Raw genomic sequence first — 16,714 nt, forward strand, 5'->3', positions numbered from 1 at the left:
GCACACTCCCCAGCTCTGGGGACTCACTGCCACCCTCTGTTCTCCATGAGCACTCGCATACATGACATATACATACATGTACACGTAAGGAAAAACAAACCTTGAAAAGAGAGAGGGAACAGAGAGAACTGCTCATCTTCTCTTCTTCCCTGCTCCTCTTAACAGAAAGGCTGAAATCATATAAATCATATAAATGCTACGAAACCCACTCATTTCCAAAATGAAAATCATGTATTTCAAAAAGGATCATGCTACACACCAAAGGTAAAACAAATACTTTTATTGCACATTTATAAAATCTGCATAGTTGTATTGTGTACTTCCCTCCCATGATTCCTCCATTAATCCTTAAAATTTGGTTAAAACATGAGTTCCCAATTAGAAGTTCTTTAAAAAGCAGCTTCTCTCTACATATACACAGATAGATGTTCTTTTTTTTTTATACAAATTCACATCCCTATTTTCTTAAAAAAAACAAAAACAAAAAAAAAAGAGAGAGAGAAAAAAAAAGAGAAAGAATCAAAATTGTTAGGCTAGGTAGCCTTAGACACCTGCTTCTGATAATTTTCACAATTTTGCTTAAATGATTATTAACTATTAAAATGTTCCTGTGTGGCTTCACACTAGCACTAGGTTGAAAGTCCAGGATGCTTTCTTTTTTTCACTCAAGACTGAATGTGAGATCTTCTGGTTTATCTAAAATATAAACAGACCAACAGGGCAGGCAGCTGTCCCCTGGCTTCATGGCGCAGTCTTCCGTTCCAGCCTTGAGTGGAAGGAAGGGCTGGCTCATCTGCATCCCTTTTGTCACTGTCGAGAGCCAGACAAGACCCCTATTACCAATCTCTGGTAGCTAAGGACTTTTAAATGTCACCAGAACTTGACAAAATAACTAGAAACCGCTGCTCCGGTTCCGTTCTGATGAGTCACCCTTCTGCTGTCAGACCGGTGCCTGAAGGTGATTTAAAAGTGGCTTGAGGCTTAGACAAACCCAAATATTACGGGAGGTTTACAAAGGCAATCCAGGTCTTCTGGGATAATTCAAAACCTTAATGCACTGGCTCCTGCCTTCTGCAGTGAAATAGCTCCCATGATCCTGTACCTAAAATGTGCAACTTAATCCTCAATCCCTTAAACACACATCACAAGAGGGTCGAGGGTTTGAATCTTGCTCAGACACCCAAGCCCCCTCTCTGGGGAATTTGCAACAGACTGCCATGTGCAGGAGGTAACCAGAGACCAGACTGAGCACTGACAGTCCATGACGGCTCATTTCACTGTTACTGTTGAAACTCCTTGAATGGATTCCATGACGGCTGCAAAGCGGCTGCAAAGATCATAGGGGGAATTCGGTCTGATAGTCGGAGGCTCCTTTAGGACGATGATTTCTGCAGAAGGATCTAGAAGCCTGGGTAGGAACTCCCCTAAGCACAGCTGCAGATTTTCTGTAGAGAAAAAATAGATTGTCATACACACAGTATAAACAAGGCCATAGCTATATGGGAGGGCTTCAGGAGCCAAAAGTCAACTCGACAGCATGCATCCTGCTGCAGCTAAGAGAAGATGCCTTTGGAACTTGGCCCTCCCACTCTAGGTGAGAAGCCCACATAGGGCTGCATAACTAAGTCTATTTCCATGTCTGCGTATGTTGGGGAAAGTGTTGTCATGGCAGCAGTAAAGGATGTCTGAACCTGCTCAAAAGCAAACATATAACCACGACACCATTGCAGTCCTGGTTGAAAACACACAACATACATGAAGTCACTGTCAAACAGTGCCAAGTTTTCCTTCTTTATATTAAACATTACTAACTTAACTACAGAAAAGACTTTTAACTACTTTCCCACCATTATCGGATGCACATGAGCATCAAGATGGTGTTTGAGTTGTAATAAGGTGTTTGATTTTAAAACTGCTATTTGGGTTGCTGATTTTACATTTCATTATTTAGGGAGAAAAAGCATTAAGTGCACCTTGGCTTGGGATTAGCTTAGAGTTTCAATCATTTCTCAAACGCCCTGAATGGCTCTCTCGCATTTAAAACGATGTACTGATGTGACTGACGTGGGATGCTCATCACTGCCATTCAGAGAATTCAACCAGCAAGCAAGTCTGAACAAGTCTGGTTTCAGATGTTCTAAATTCTTAAGTATCAAATATGTACCCAAGATTTAACCTTTTATGAGAAGATAAAGCAACCCATCTCGTGAGCATGCAAATATGTTATCATCATTTACAAACAGAAAATTCCTCTATATTTTAAATCTATAAAGGTTTAACTTGTGTATCTATTTTGCCATGCACACACCTGGGTGGGAACAAGGAGGTGGCTTGGAGAGAAGGTGTCTGCTGCACAAGCTGACCAGAGATCACCAGGCTCAGCCCAGGGGAAGATGGAAGGAAAGGACTAAGTACACAGAGCTGTCCTCTGAGGGAGGCACATGCACTCTCTATACACTCAACAGCAGTACATACAAGCAACACTTTTAACTAGCTTGGTGTGGTAGAGCACACTTTTAATCTTTAATCCTAGCTCTCAGGAGGCAGAGGTATAAGATCTCTTGAATTCTAGGCCAGTTTGGTCTACACAGTAAGCTTCGGGCCAGCCAGGAGCAAAGGTCTGCTTACCAAGTAGCAAAGCTGTTTTGCTATCATGGCTATTCTTACCAAGTGTCCTCTTAAATCTTAAAAAAATTGGATGTGATGCTGTGTACTGCACACACAGATGGTGCTACTGTCTTTCAAATTCTTAAATATACTAACGTGTCCACAGAATTAAGTAAAGCTATACCTCACATAATCTAAAGAAAAACATACAACAAAAGGAAACACAGCAATTGCTTATTTTAAGATCTATCACTCAATCCTGTAGACTAAAACATGTCACTTGACTCTTTACAGAGTGGGAAATGAACAAGAAGGATTCCTATCAGAACATGCACCTTCTGAACAAAATGAATGCACCTACAAAATCAGGCTCTCTCAAGATATTCCATTTACTAATTCACAGAAGTAATTAGTTAATAATATTCTTATATACTGCAACTTCAAACCTCAAGAAAGTTTAAAGAGCCATCAGATACTCATACTCTACATAAATAAACTATAAAACCTCATAATTTAGAAGATGGGAAAATGATAGAAAATTAACAGTACTACAGATCACAGACAGAAGCCAGGGAGCAGGTACCCTGGGTTTAGTTGCCAGCAGTCATAGCTCCCAGGACTAGTGGGCTGACCCTGGAGCAGCTTCAGCTGCTGACTGAGGCAAGGAGGTGGAGAGAAGTAGAGTCCGACTTCCCAGGCCGTTTCCATGGAGCAGACCCATGTATCTCACAGAAGATGTCAGGGGTTCGATCCCCTAAAAGGCTTCAACAACCAGTGACACTAAAGAGTGAGTTCACTGTGAGGTTTCAGATACGCAAAAGCACAGAAACTAAGCAGTGCTAAGAACACACCTGCAATATCCTTCCCCAGGTAAGAGCACCAATGGTTCCTCATGACCTCAATGGCATCAAGGTCGTCCTTGGAGATGTCGTTATTAATGATCAGGTGGATGCAGGGAATGATCAACTCATTCATTACATTAATGCCTTCTGTTACAGAATGGTCGTCGTTTGTTTCAAAAAGAGAAGCAGCCTTGGCATTCAGCTCCTACAAATAAAAGACAGACATGTGGAGACTGAAAAAAATAAGTATCACTTTTAGTATGAATCCAAGCCAACAGTCACACCAAAAAAAAAAAAGCACTGGTTCCTGCCCCAGATGTTCTGACATAATTAGGATGTAGGTGACCTGTGCCCTGGGATTCTATAACTCCCATGATGATTCTAATGCACCCACACTTGTGATTCAATGGCCTACATTACCAGCCACGGTCATATTTGACATCTGCTTCTACCCTAAGACCTACTGAATGATTCTCAATTGTCACTGGCCACTAGAACCACTCACAGAAGACACTGAAACCCAGGTTACTCCCAGACTGGCCAGTTGTCACAGATGGCTGAAGGTGTCTCCCACGTGACTGATAAAACACTAGAGGCAGTGATTGGAAACCTAGATCAACCCTAGTACGGCAGCAGAAAAGACAGTGTGAGGATACTCAAGGTGATGACCTATATGTGGTGACTTAGAAGCCAAAAGTACAGAGTTTTAGGGGCCACCTCACAGCATAGTAGACAGCCTTACACTGACATAGCAACCAAAGAATTCCCAGAAAATAAGGGTGTTGCAAGGATAATCCCACAGATGTCTGGGGAAATGAGTACACAAAGACAACCTGCAAGCAAGCCATCTTTGAGAATTCCATAAACTCCTGGGCAGATTGACAGCATTACACTAGACTTTCCCTACGGCTATTCAATGTAAAAGAGGTAAAATAACAAGGTTAGCAAGAATAATTCTTACATTCTCTAACCTAGTATAAGACTGGAATATATTTTTAAGATACTTATAGTCCTAAAAACTGCCTTCTGCTAGGCAACCCTGGGAAACATTCCATTCTTCCCACATAGTCATGTGGCTCAGTACATGGTGGGCTCAAAGGAAACAGCTGACCAGAAGGTGGCTCTGTGCTCAACAAACTCATGCCTCGTGGGGGCAATATGCTGAAAGCTTTATTTAATGCAGGCGCATGAGAAGGCAATGGCTGGCTCAACTTATCAGGGGTGGGAGAAGAATGATATGCAGAGAAAGTAAGAGAGAGCAGGAGAGACGCGGGGAGGGAGGAAGAGAGATTAACATTTTGTAAATGGTACAGACCAGAAGACATTTTCTGCGGTACAAAGCAATCACAGACTCCTTCACGCCCCTGCGGGGCCCCTTCACCAGCAGGCCAGCGTTGCTCTGGTATGCATACACCAGGTAGGACAATGCTTCCTGGTACCTTAGAAAGTGGGAGACAATCCATAGATGAATTCTTGTTGCCAAAACCTAGGGCTTTGCTCTCACTTTTCTGTAATGAGAAGCTATTCGGCTGCAATATGATGTACTGGGAAAACATGGGAGCCAAACCCACAGCCACTCTCAGCTGTTTTGCACACGGAGCAAGAAAGGTAAGACAAATCAGGAAACATCTTTGAACCTCAGGTTTTCTCTATCTCTAAAACAAAGGAAAGAGACTGGCTATTCATTAGAGCCTGTGATAATCAAAACCACTTTGTGGTCACTAAGGGAGCCCAATATCACATCTCCTCACTGATAACCCACTGTTACATAAAGGACAGGGGAAAAAGTGTAATGTGTAGAAGACGATGAAGCATGGGTGTGGGCAGGCACAGTGTATGTGACAAAGAAGGGGACTCATGACGGTGACTTCTGAGTGTCCCTGGGTGTTAGTGCTCTGACTATCAATGCTAGTTGGAAAAAAGAGCCAACATACTTTCCTTTTTGGAAGAGTTCCAGGCCCGTTAGAAGGTACACAGACACCTTTCGGAACAGACTATAATCTTCATGCCACCTCTGGAAAGGAAGGACTACTATTAGTGACTTGATCTCAGTAAACCAACTGTCTGATTCACTTTTGGTGCTATATATTCAGTACAATCATGTACTCAGAACATGTGGTCAAGTACAAAAACACACAAAACCTCTGGGTAAAAAAACAAAAACCAACTTAAATGGAGGTGCACACCTGTAAACCCAGCACTGAGGAGGTGGCTGCAGGAGCATCAGTAAGGCCAGAGTCCTCCTCAACACACGACAAACGCAAGCCTAGCCTAGAGTATGTTCCCACCACTGACCTAAGCTGCTGTGTTCTATTCCTTCTGCTAAAGACCATTTCACTTCATCTAAGTGAGTTTATAAACTCTCCTAATCCCAACACAACTCATCCAAGTCCTTCTGACATATAGAAATGTGAGTATGATAGGCATAGACAGCCAAGGGGAAGGGAGCTGTGACGTATATAAAGGACACTCGTTCGTCCAAGTCCTTCTGATGTATATAAATGACACTCCTGAGTATGACAGGCACAGGCAGCCACGAGAAAGAAAGGAGCACGAGCTAAACAGCACAACTCTGGCACACATGCTTTTATACACAGAAGAGTTTGTTCTTTTAATTTTATCTGTAGCCCACAATTTTAATGCTTACTAGTAAACGATGTCACCACACACCTACACAAACAGACAGCCCAGGACAAGGCTTAGAAGGGCCCTTAGGAAAGGAGCACAGCAGGAGGCTAACCAAGCCTGAAAACAAGACCCATGCTTCTGGCCCTAAGACAGGATTCTTATTCATTTTTCCTCCTCTCAATTTGTATCCCTGGCTGTCCTAGAATTCCTTATGTAGACCAGGCTGGCCTTGAACTCAGAGAGTGCTGGGATTAAAGGTGTGGCCCACATCACCCAGCTTTGTGTTTCCCTTCCCCTTTCAAGTTCACAGGGAACTAGTCTGGTAACATAAAACTTCATTTTATCTCAAGTATCACTTGCCTCCAGAAGTAAGGTTTTGGGAGGAATTAAAAACAAAGACCCACATTTACCTTATACTCTTCCATGTTCATGTCATCTGGACCAATTTCCATCAGCTTGGCCTGAGCCACCTTCATGATACTGATAGATCTGTGTGGACAGAGTTCAGAAAGCAATGGCAGGGGACAGGGCAGCAACTCCGAACTGGAGGAAGTGGCCACGTGAGACCCCATGCAGGAACAGGCTGGCGCATTCTCACCTCTCATCATAGCTAAGGTTCCTGTCCGCAAACTGTTCCAGAAGGGTCCGTTCTACCACCCTCTTGGGTGCTTCATTTTGGAAAAAGTAGACAAGGACATGTTGAAGGCGAGGGTCGCTGTGAGAAGTGGGCGCCTCTTTGGCAAGCTGGTAGAGCCGGGAGTATTCTTCATGAAATGCCTGTTACAGACAGAACTGAGGGGTAGGAAAGGGGACACCGTGGACTTGAGCACACATACAGAAACTGACACCAAAGGGCCTCTCATTAATTCACGCTAGGCTAAGGAATTCTTGTTGAGAAATTACAAAAGCCAACTATGGGATGTGAATTGTTGGCATATCAGAACTCCCTCAAATCCTGACTAAAATCCTGACTAAAGACATACTATATTCAAAAAATAAACTCATTTTCCCCATCAAGTTGTTTGCTTGTGGAGACAGGGTCAATTCTGTAGTTCAGGCTACCCTAGACCTCAATATATAGACTAGGTTGGCCTCAAACTTGTGGCCATCCTTTTGGTTCTTCTGCCAAATTACTAGGATTACAGGTATGTGACAGCATGCCCACCACTCAGCAAGTTCTTAAAACACAAGCACTTAGTATAAATCGTTTAACAATCCACCCAAATGTAATCTCATTCAAACATCTTAAATGTCAAATCCTCAAATAGTATCCCTTTTTAAAATGAAGGATCTCAAGTTACAAAGTCAGATTCGGAGTTTGTGTCATCAATGAACATTTAACAACTTCGTCATCCCTGTAGACTAGATGCAATGCACAGTGGCAGTACTCACTGCTGGGACACTGCCAGGCAAAGATGAGCCATCAGCTTTGTGAGACGGCTAGCTCATCAGTTGGACAGCAAAGACAGTGTCATGTTTCATTTCAACACAGGCTACTGTGTGTCTGTGTGCTAGGGTGTACATGTGTGGAGACCAGAGTGCAACCTTGAGTACTATTCTTCAGATTCTATCTAATAGACATTTGGTGGAGTGGGTGTAGAACTGGGCATGGGTCTCATTGTGTAGTCCTGGCTGGCCTTTAACTCACTATGTAGACCGAGTGAACCTTGAACCTCACTTGAATCTGTCTGTGTGTCTCCTAAACACTGGTATTGAAAGCATGTGCCACTATACCTTGCTCCATCATACTTTTTTGGGATGAAGACTCTCACTGACTTCAAACTCACCGAGTAGGCTATACTGGTTGGCCAGCAAGCCTCAGGGATCCTATCTCTGCCTCTCCAGTACTGGGAATACAGTGTACCGTGTTACATGTATATATATATGGGCGTGTGTATGTCTAGTATTCACAGAAGACAACAGAGTGCCAAATGGCCTGAAACCAGAGTGACACGCAGAGTGCTAGCAGTGAGCTGTCCAGTGTTGGCTGCTGGGAACTAAATAGGGTTTTATGCAAGAGTATCTTTCCAATCCTGTTGAAATTTGTTTTTTTTAAATGTAGGTTCTGGATATCAAAAATGTATCCTTTTGACTGAACAATCTCCCAGCATAAGCAATGTTCACACTGTTTCCCACCGTCTGACAGAAATATTCCTGGGTTATGAGGATTAAAATTAAAACAGGAGTACCTTAATAAGCCCTGCTTCAGAGCCATCTCGGTCAAAGGTCTGGCGTGCTTTAGCTATGGCCAGGATGACCCCTTGCATGGCAGGGCTCAGCATCACCTACCACAGAGGGCACAAAACAGAGAGAAAAAGGAGAGCAGACAGGTTCACAAGGAAACCGTATGAAGCGAGGTGAACAGAGTGCTGAGGAGAAGTCGAGCGCTGCCTCTCCTTGGCTGGCGCAGGCTGCAGGCCAAGTTCCACAGCCCTATTCTAGATGCATGCAGAGCTTCGGCTATCCTTGTAAAGATGCCTATGACAAGCTGCTCCTCTATGTGCACACTCTAAGTCTATGCGATAAACAAAGATGGCCAAGAACACTTCTGATGGAGCGCTGCTGAAGATTAGGTTCAACCATATGGTCAGCACTCCACAAGAATGAAGGAATGAAGGCATATATTAAGTAACTGCAAACTTAAAAAAATATATATATACACCCACAGCAAAAGGCAGAAACCTGAGAGACAGGATTAAAGACTATTTGTGTGCAGTGCTACTCAAAAAGGGGCAGACCACGAGGAACAGCTGCTTGCTCAACTGCAGAATTAAAAGCAAAATCAACTTTAATCCACATTTGTTTTATTCACTGAGCAAGTAGAAAAAGGCTACTTGTAAGACAAAATAATGGACTGCCACCAAAACCAAACCATCTCTCAAAGGTAAATGTATTTTTGTTCACAATACCAAATGGAGCTAATCCTTTCGCTAGGCCATCCAGGCGTTGTAGCCGTCCCTGCTCAATACAAGCTGGGTGTACACACATACACATGCACACACGCATGCCAAAAGTGCACAGCAGGAATGGGTCACCCATGCCTTTTCATAAAGGGCAACTAAGGTCAGAAGCAGACAGGCCTCTATGGCTGTTGAGTCAGTGAGAAGACATCAGCTGGTGACACACCTTTTGAAAACAACACACGGCTACCCTGCACTTGTCCCTGTACCTCCTCATCATAGCCATCCGCATCAGATCTAACCAGAATCCTTCCCACACTGGGAATCTCCACTTCAGAGACCTCAGAGTCAGGCGGGGCAGCAGCCTCTGGGTCTCTGGCCTCTGCGGCCTGCTCTGACTGCTCTGCAAGGTTTGTTTCCTGGGGCTTCTCGGATTCAGCTTCCTTAAGCTGTGGCAGCAGAATGGAGGGATAGAGTTAAGAACAATGGAGAAAAACAGAAGAAATAAAGAGGGCTGGTTAAATTCAGCAGAGACAGAGAACAGAAACGACAGAAAGCTGGTAGCTGCTGGTGTCACAAACCAGACCCTCTCAAAGGAGGGCCCCTCAGCCAGTCTCACCTCGCTCAAGGCTGCTTCTACTCCGCTCTTCTCATACGCCTGAGCCGTGTTTGCAATTGCCTGGGCAGTCTGCTCCTTTGCAATCACAGCATGCTCAGAAGACAAGCATCGAACCCCATGAGAGGATGTTGCTGAGGACTCTAACAAAAAATAAAAGGAAATAATCACAGAAGTGTCACATCTGATGAACAGCAAGCAGGAGGGACACGCATTTCAATATATAGTCCAGCACCTCTTTCAAAGCCTATATAAATGCCCCTAGAAATTTTGACAAGAAACAGCTACTCTGCCAGGCAGAAGAGGCACACCTTTAATCCCAGTACTTGGGAGGTAGAGACAGGTAGATTTCTGTGAGTTTATGGCCAGCCTGTCTACACAGAGAAACTCTGCCTCGAAAAACCATAGGAAGGAAGGAAGGAAGGAAGGAAGGAAGGAAGGAAGGAAGGAAGGAAGGAAGGAAGGAAGGGAGGAAGGAAGGAAGGAAGGAAGGAAGGTAGGTCAGTCCACATCAAGGACTCCCAAAGGTCTGTTATAATTACTGTGCAGTCTTTCTGAAGTTTTCATGCCAAAGATGCTTCCTTTCCTCAACCACGTATTAAAGATCACCTATGGAGAGAAGTCTAACCTTCCATCCTGTCATCCTTTCTCCTACAACCTGAGGGAGAAGCAAAGCACTATAGAAAGCACAGACAGCCTTTCTCATAATATTTCTGCCTTTTCAGAAAGCAACTTCTAAAGGCACACCAATCCTACCAAACTGTGTGACAGCCATTATAAACAGAACCCACTGTTGGGCCAGCAGGACGGCCTAGTGGTAAAGGTACTTGTTGCCAAGCTTGATGACCAGGGTAGAAGGAGAGAACTGGCTCCCACAAGTTGTCCTCTGATATCAACAATGTGTTTTATGGAGCATATTCCCACACTCCTTCCATCAAAGAAAAAAAAATTATACACACACACACACACACACGAATATGAGAAAGACACTGTGAAGAGAGACATCGCCTTGTCACTGAGTATCTGGGGTTGGCTGGAGAGGACAGCAAGGACTTGACCAGACCAGGCACAGTATGGGAGTGCAGCAAGGGCCTGACTGGACAATACCTTGTGATGTGGAGAAATCCTGTGAGGAAGAGTTCGGGGAGGACTCCATCTGCGGGATCTTACAGGACTGTTCTTCCTCCCATTCCTCCACCTCTTGTTCAAACCTCCAGTTATCTTCCTGAATGTACTGCCTGAGTTCCACAGACAGGGCTTCCACTTCTCCTGCAGTCTGATCAGATTCATTAGGAGCTGCCTCTGAGGGAAAATAGTTAAAACAGAGAATGGTAAACCAGCAGACTGTCACAGAAGAAGGGCGGCACATCCCAGCTTCCCTCTGTCCCTAACAGACATCCACACTCACAAGTATGCACACACACACACACACACACACACACACACACACACACACAATTCAACCAGAATCTCTGACAGCATGAGGCTAACTGGCATAGCACATCAGGAACCGAGCAGGCCACATGGCAGGCAGGTGCTTGGTATTTATCTACTGGAGCTACAGAGACAGCTCTGCAGCTAACAGCACAGGCTTCTCTTGCATAGGACCCAGTCCTGGTTTGCAGTACCAACATGGCAGCTCATAAGTGCCCATCCCAGTTCCAGGAGATCTGATACATCAGGCAGGTATGTGGTCCACGTACATATGCTGAGTGAATCCCCCCACCTCCCAACCTTGGAACAGTTGTAGCCTGCCAGCTCTTTCATCCTGTTGTTGTAACATGCCTGCCAGTCATGGACACAGAAAAATAACTTGACTCAGAGCAGGGTCATGCTGATCACATATCCTGTTACTATGTTCCATATGAGGTTTGCTAATCTTAAGATATTCCACAGACCTTTAGGCAGGACCCACCATATTAAAGATCAATATGAACTGTTATATCTAAAGTAGCTTGAGTCAAAGCCAACCTGTACTTCTTGTACCTGCACATGCGCTCACGGTTTGGATTGTTTCTATGGTTTTCCTTTACTAGCTGGCCCTAAGAAATGCTCATTGTCATGGCTCAGCCCCTGAATTCTAAGCGAACTCTGAGCTGCGGCCCTAATTGATCAGTCTTAGGGTATGCATTCAATAAACCACCCCGTCTGACTGAGAGTTGTGTTCATATAGTTTGTGGGGCAACTCCAGGACCCGAACACATGCATGCAGCCAAATATTTATCAGTATAAAATAACAATAAACTCAGAAAAATTATCTGTTGGTTGAATGAACACACGATAGGTCATGGGCAGTCACTGGATGTAGCTGGTATTTCTTTAAAAAACCTGAACATCAACAGATGTGATACAAGAAAATGGAGAGGGTTCGGTGCTTCAGAATGCTTGCTTGCTCTTATGGAAGAACTCAAGTTCAATTCCCAGCACCCACGGAGGGTGGCTCATAAGTACCTGTAACACCAGCTCTGGGACATCCTACATCTTCTGTCCTCTGTAGGTACCTGCATGCACATGTGCACAAACACAGAGAAACGCAGGCACATACACAGAAATAAATTTATTAAAAAAAAAAAAAAAGAGGAAAAAGAAAACGCAAGGTAATAGTCTTATCAATTTAACTATGATATCCAAGAGCAGTAAGAATGTCTCAGCTGGGCATGGTAGCACACAGCTATAACCTCAGTACAGCTCCAGAGGTGATGGCAAGAAGATCAGGAGCCCACAAGGTAGGAAAGGCTAGAGGAGCTACTGTCTTAAAAGAATGACCGCCCACTACATTACAGTTGAGCAGAAAATGAAGGCACTGATGAGCGCACTCCGGAGACGGAGGCTACATAATGAGACCCTGCCTTTAAAAAAAAGAAAGGAAGGGGGGAAGGAGGGGAGGGAGGGAGGGACCCAAATACTTTATTTCCTGAAATTCCACGCAATTATTGTGTTGTCAGAAACCAAGGTGAATTACTGGGTAAATGGTACATAAGCAAGTCATTAAACACTTTAATAAAAAAAAAATTGCAAAATATGAAGGACACATTGGATTCTATTTCTAACCATGTCATCAAAACCAACAAAAAGAATCTGCAACAAAACAGCAAAGCCCTTGTTAGCTGCCTTTTGGGAAGTCTACTTGCTTCTTTTCCATCAGGGTCTTAAGTAGCCTGGGCTGGCCTTGAATATCTGATCCTGTCACCTCACAACCAGCCCTGGTTTACAAGGTACTGGGGATCAAACCAGGGCTTCTTGCACACTAGGCAAACACTCTACAAAAACTCTTAGTCCCCAGCCCTCCATGTACTTCTTAAAGATGAGCAATCCTGGCAGTAACGAGGACTCCCAACAACCAAGGACTGGGACAGCCCTTTCTAACACTCTCAGCCAAAATTTATGACTTTACACCATAGAGGGCAGTGGTTCTCTGACTACGTGAGATATTTTCCTTTTCATTCTCTTACAGTTTTTATGTTTTAAGAACATTTTACACAGTAAAAAATTATAGTTTGCAAATGTCTTCAAAATAAGTATGAGACTGCTCCTCTCCCAGGGACTAGCTCCCCAAATGCCCTCCTCTAGTCAGCATGCTTACCTGCACTGAAGTGGGGCAACTTGTCATTGATATACATCAAGCAGTACGCGCTGACATTTCTCAGGCCCCCGTAAGAATCTCTTTCAAGTTCCTCCCAGGAAGACTCAGTAACAGAGATGTCGTTGTATTTGAGCCAGATCTGCCGGGGCTGGTTATAGATGTATGCCCAGTAGTGTCCTGCACTGGCTTGTCCTTCATGAACAAGAACTGCATGTAAGCGATAAGGCACCTGTAAATAAGAAAGGAGGGTTCTCAGATCGGGCACAGAAATCAGATGGTATCTATGTCACTACAACTCTGAACATTCCCAACTAGCAAAAGGGAATGCCCATCTAAACACAAGATAACATTCACATCAGGCATTTTACCAAGTCAGGACAGACCAATGAAAACACAATCTTGGAGGCTAGCCAGGGTCCAATCCCAGGGCCCTTAGAATGAGAGTCAAACCAAGTCTTGCTGGAGGCTCTGCCAACCCTAAGTTCTGCTCAGTACCTAATCGTCCTTTCACTCAGGGGCAGATTTCTCTGAAGCAGCACAAGAGAGAAGAGGGGAAGTCAAAAGTCACAGGATCTGTTCCTATTCCAACCACAAGCATGCTCACTGACCTGCAGGGAGCAGAGCCAAGTTCTGGAGGTTACTCGGCCATGAGCCCTTCACAGAACTGCCTGTGCACAGCCGTGTCCAAACCCCTACTACTGAATACAAAGGAGTGTGGACAGCAAGGATTTCTGCTCTGACTGCCTCCCTTCTGGAATCTCGAGTTAGTAGAGAAATAAAGCCTGAGGACACTACTGGAACCTCTCAAAGGAACTTAGAATGGATAACTGATCTCCAGTCAGTTTTCCACTGCACTGCTTCAATGACCACTTGGATGATGCAGGGTAGTGATCACACTGTGAACCCCAAAACTATGTTATTTACTGGAAAAACCTGGGTGCTTTCTCTGACTCTCTGAGTTAGCAGTCTTTCACCCTAGCATCTGGTTCCCGAGTTTTTACTGGTAAAATCAAATAATTGAGATTTTGTTAACACCACCACTTAGAGAAAAACTTTTTATTAATACTTAATAGCAAATTAGATTTGTCATTTTTATAATTATGTTATAATCATGTGGACGTGGATATGTACATGGAGTTCACGTGCCCATAGAGGGTGAGACATATCAGATCTCCCTAGAATTGAAGTCATAGGTGTATCCGGGAACTGAACTTGGATCCTCTGCTAAACAGCTACACTCTTAACTGCCAAGCCATCTCTCCAGCTCCTAACAGCAAATATATCTCTATTATATGAAGAAACACCACATGGCAGAATCCAAAAAAGGACGATTTAGGTTTCAACGTAAGCAGAAGACACTCTGAATTCTTCAACTGGATGTAAGGGAATGTATTCTATCTTAGCGAGAAATCCATGCCGCTCTTGTGGTATTATACCCTCTGCCTTTAGTACCAGCCCATTTCCCTTCACCTTTAATTCTACCTGACGAAGAAGAGGATCACAGTACATCTGCTCAATAGCCTGTGTGGTGCTCGAGATACAATTCTTTAAGTCTGTTAAGAAGAAAAACCTCATTAGGTGAGAGCATCTGTGACAGGCCCTGCAACAGACAGTCCTGCTTCTCTGTCCCCACACTGTCATGACTTCTGCTTCCCACCAGGAGGCACGAAGCAGCGTGGTGCTCAAGGGGCGAGTGCTTCAGGTTATAAAGGCTTTTAATTCAATGTAATTACACTGAGGGCTTTAATAAATTATTCTTATAAATCTACACTGAAATTTCTTAAAGCAATTGTCTCAATTTAGGAAAAATCCTTCCATGAACCGAAGCAAGAGTATAATGGGAGGAGAAAGCTGGGTGCAGAGGCAAAGAAGCACATGCTTATCTTGTCTGAGGGCCCAGGCCAGGAGGGAGGCCAAGCAAGAATGGAGTATGGGTGGACTGGCTGGTTTTGTGTGGCAACTTAACACAAGCTGGAGTTATCACAGAAAAAGGAGCTTCAGTTGAGAAAAATGCCTCCATGAGATCCAGCTAAGGCATTTTTCTCAATTAGTGATCAAGGGTGGGAGGCCCCTTGTGGGTGGTGCCATCCCTGGGCTGGTAGTCCTGAGTTCTATAAGAAAGCAAGCTGAGCAAGCCAGGGGAAGCAAGCCAGTAAGTAACATCCCTCCATGGCCTCTGCATCAGCTCCTGCTTCCCGCCCTGCTTGAGTTCCAGTCCTGACTTCCTTTAGTAATGAACAGCAATGTGGAAGTGTAAGCTGAATAAACCCTTTCCTCTTGGTCATGATGTTTGTGCAGGAATAGAACCCCTGACTAAGACAATGGGCAAGCTACCGTTTAGAAAGCATTCATTTTGTTAAGATGCTCAAACCTGTGAGCACAGTCCCCATACTGAGAAAGCTGGGGAAGGAGGATAGCGACTTTGAGATTAGTCTGTGCTATAAAAGGAGATCTTATCTTTAAAAATAGCAAGAGAGATATTAAACCAAATTTTCTTTTAACAAGGCCTGGTTATGAGGCAAACACTGTTACTAGCCTTTTACAATCAATTACAATCTTTACATTTAAACAAATTTAAATGTGCAGCATGATGGAAGCACATGAACCACATGAAGTCAGGTCAGTTCTGAGACCCCACCTCAAAGGGACAGGACAAGAGCAGGAAAGAAGGGAGAGGAGGAACAAACACTGCTTTATCTCAGCGAGGGGTCCCACAACTGCAACTATGTTACTATTCCAGAGGACCAAGCCTACAAACAAGAAGTGCAGAAGTCACAGTGGCCAGGCCTCATGCACAGCAATGAGGGAACAAATACCTAGAGTGCCTGGCTTCCAAATAGCTAGGAAAACCAGTGAGTAGCTAACAAGTTTTCAGAGCACCAACCTTGTATATCCTGTTCAATTTCACTCCGCCACCTCTGAAGACAGGTCTTAACAAAATTCATCTCCTCATTTGTGACTGTCCGAGGAGCTGGGGGTGCAGGCATTTCCAAGGAAGAGTGAGGAGAGGTAAATGGCCCATTCATTACCTCAGAGTTGGGAAGAGCATCATCCAGAGAGGAGAAGGTACTTTCAGTATCCCGAGAGTAGCTTTCGGGACTTGAACTGAAGAAGATAAAAGATGGCACTTCCTTTGTAGCATCTAAAATGCAAGTTGGGGTGGGCATGGTGGCAGAATCCGGTAATCCCACCCCTTGGGAGGCTAACATAGGACTGTTTCGACTTTGAGACTACCCTGGTATAGGTAAGGGCCTATCTCAAAAAAAGAAAAAAGTTCAATTTGACCCAAACTAATGTACTTCAGAAAACCAGCTGCTTTATGAAAAGATACAATAAAGATATGACCCCTAGCAACCGTGAGGCTGAGGCTGAGGTAGAAAAGACCTCAATTGCAAGGCCAACATAAGCTACACAGTGAGGCCTTATCTAAAATCTATATATAGATTTTACCACCGCAGTCCAGATAACAACTAGGTTTTTAACATAAGCTGTTTTCTCTGTGAGGGACAAGTATGTTCTAGTAATTTTATTAGCCAAA

At 44.1% G+C, this 16,714-nt stretch overlaps 1 protein-coding gene across 3 annotated transcripts in view; it reads right to left on the reverse strand.

Annotated features, from left to right (window-relative positions):
- Positions 1 to 260: 260 nt before the first annotated feature.
- LOC114616673 (ubiquitin carboxyl-terminal hydrolase 28) overlaps positions 261 to 16,714 on the reverse strand; it is a 41,454-nt gene continuing 25,000 nt past the window's right edge. For 2 of the 3 annotated variants that reach the window (XM_028762103.1, XM_028762101.1), the window contains exons 13-23: positions 16,061 to 16,281; positions 14,659 to 14,729; positions 13,177 to 13,405; positions 10,701 to 10,895; positions 9,597 to 9,736; positions 6,676 to 6,854; positions 6,488 to 6,566; positions 5,384 to 5,463; positions 4,765 to 4,888; positions 3,459 to 3,654; positions 261 to 1,445 (exon numbers count right to left, since the gene is read on the reverse strand). In XM_028762103.1, the coding sequence (XP_028617936.1) occupies positions 1,270 to 1,445; positions 3,459 to 3,654; positions 4,765 to 4,888; positions 5,384 to 5,463; positions 6,488 to 6,566; positions 6,676 to 6,854; positions 9,597 to 9,736; positions 10,701 to 10,895; positions 13,177 to 13,405; positions 14,659 to 14,729; positions 16,061 to 16,281 (1,690 nt within the window). In that variant the 3' untranslated portion in view covers positions 261 to 1,269. Of the gene's footprint in view, positions 1,446 to 3,458; positions 3,655 to 4,764; positions 4,889 to 5,383; positions 5,464 to 6,487; positions 6,567 to 6,675; positions 6,855 to 8,266; positions 8,363 to 9,246; positions 9,427 to 9,596; positions 9,737 to 10,700; positions 10,896 to 13,176; positions 13,406 to 14,658; positions 14,730 to 16,060; positions 16,282 to 16,714 lie in introns of all 3 variants that reach the window. The other variant, XM_028762104.1, reaches the window with a different exon arrangement.

The sequence above is a fragment of the Grammomys surdaster genome, unplaced genomic scaffold (genome assembly GCF_004785775.1).
Source record: "Grammomys surdaster isolate TR1022 unplaced genomic scaffold, NIH_TR_1.0 332949, whole genome shotgun sequence".
In the NCBI taxonomy this organism is placed as follows: Eukaryota; Metazoa; Chordata; class Mammalia; order Rodentia; family Muridae; genus Grammomys; species Grammomys surdaster.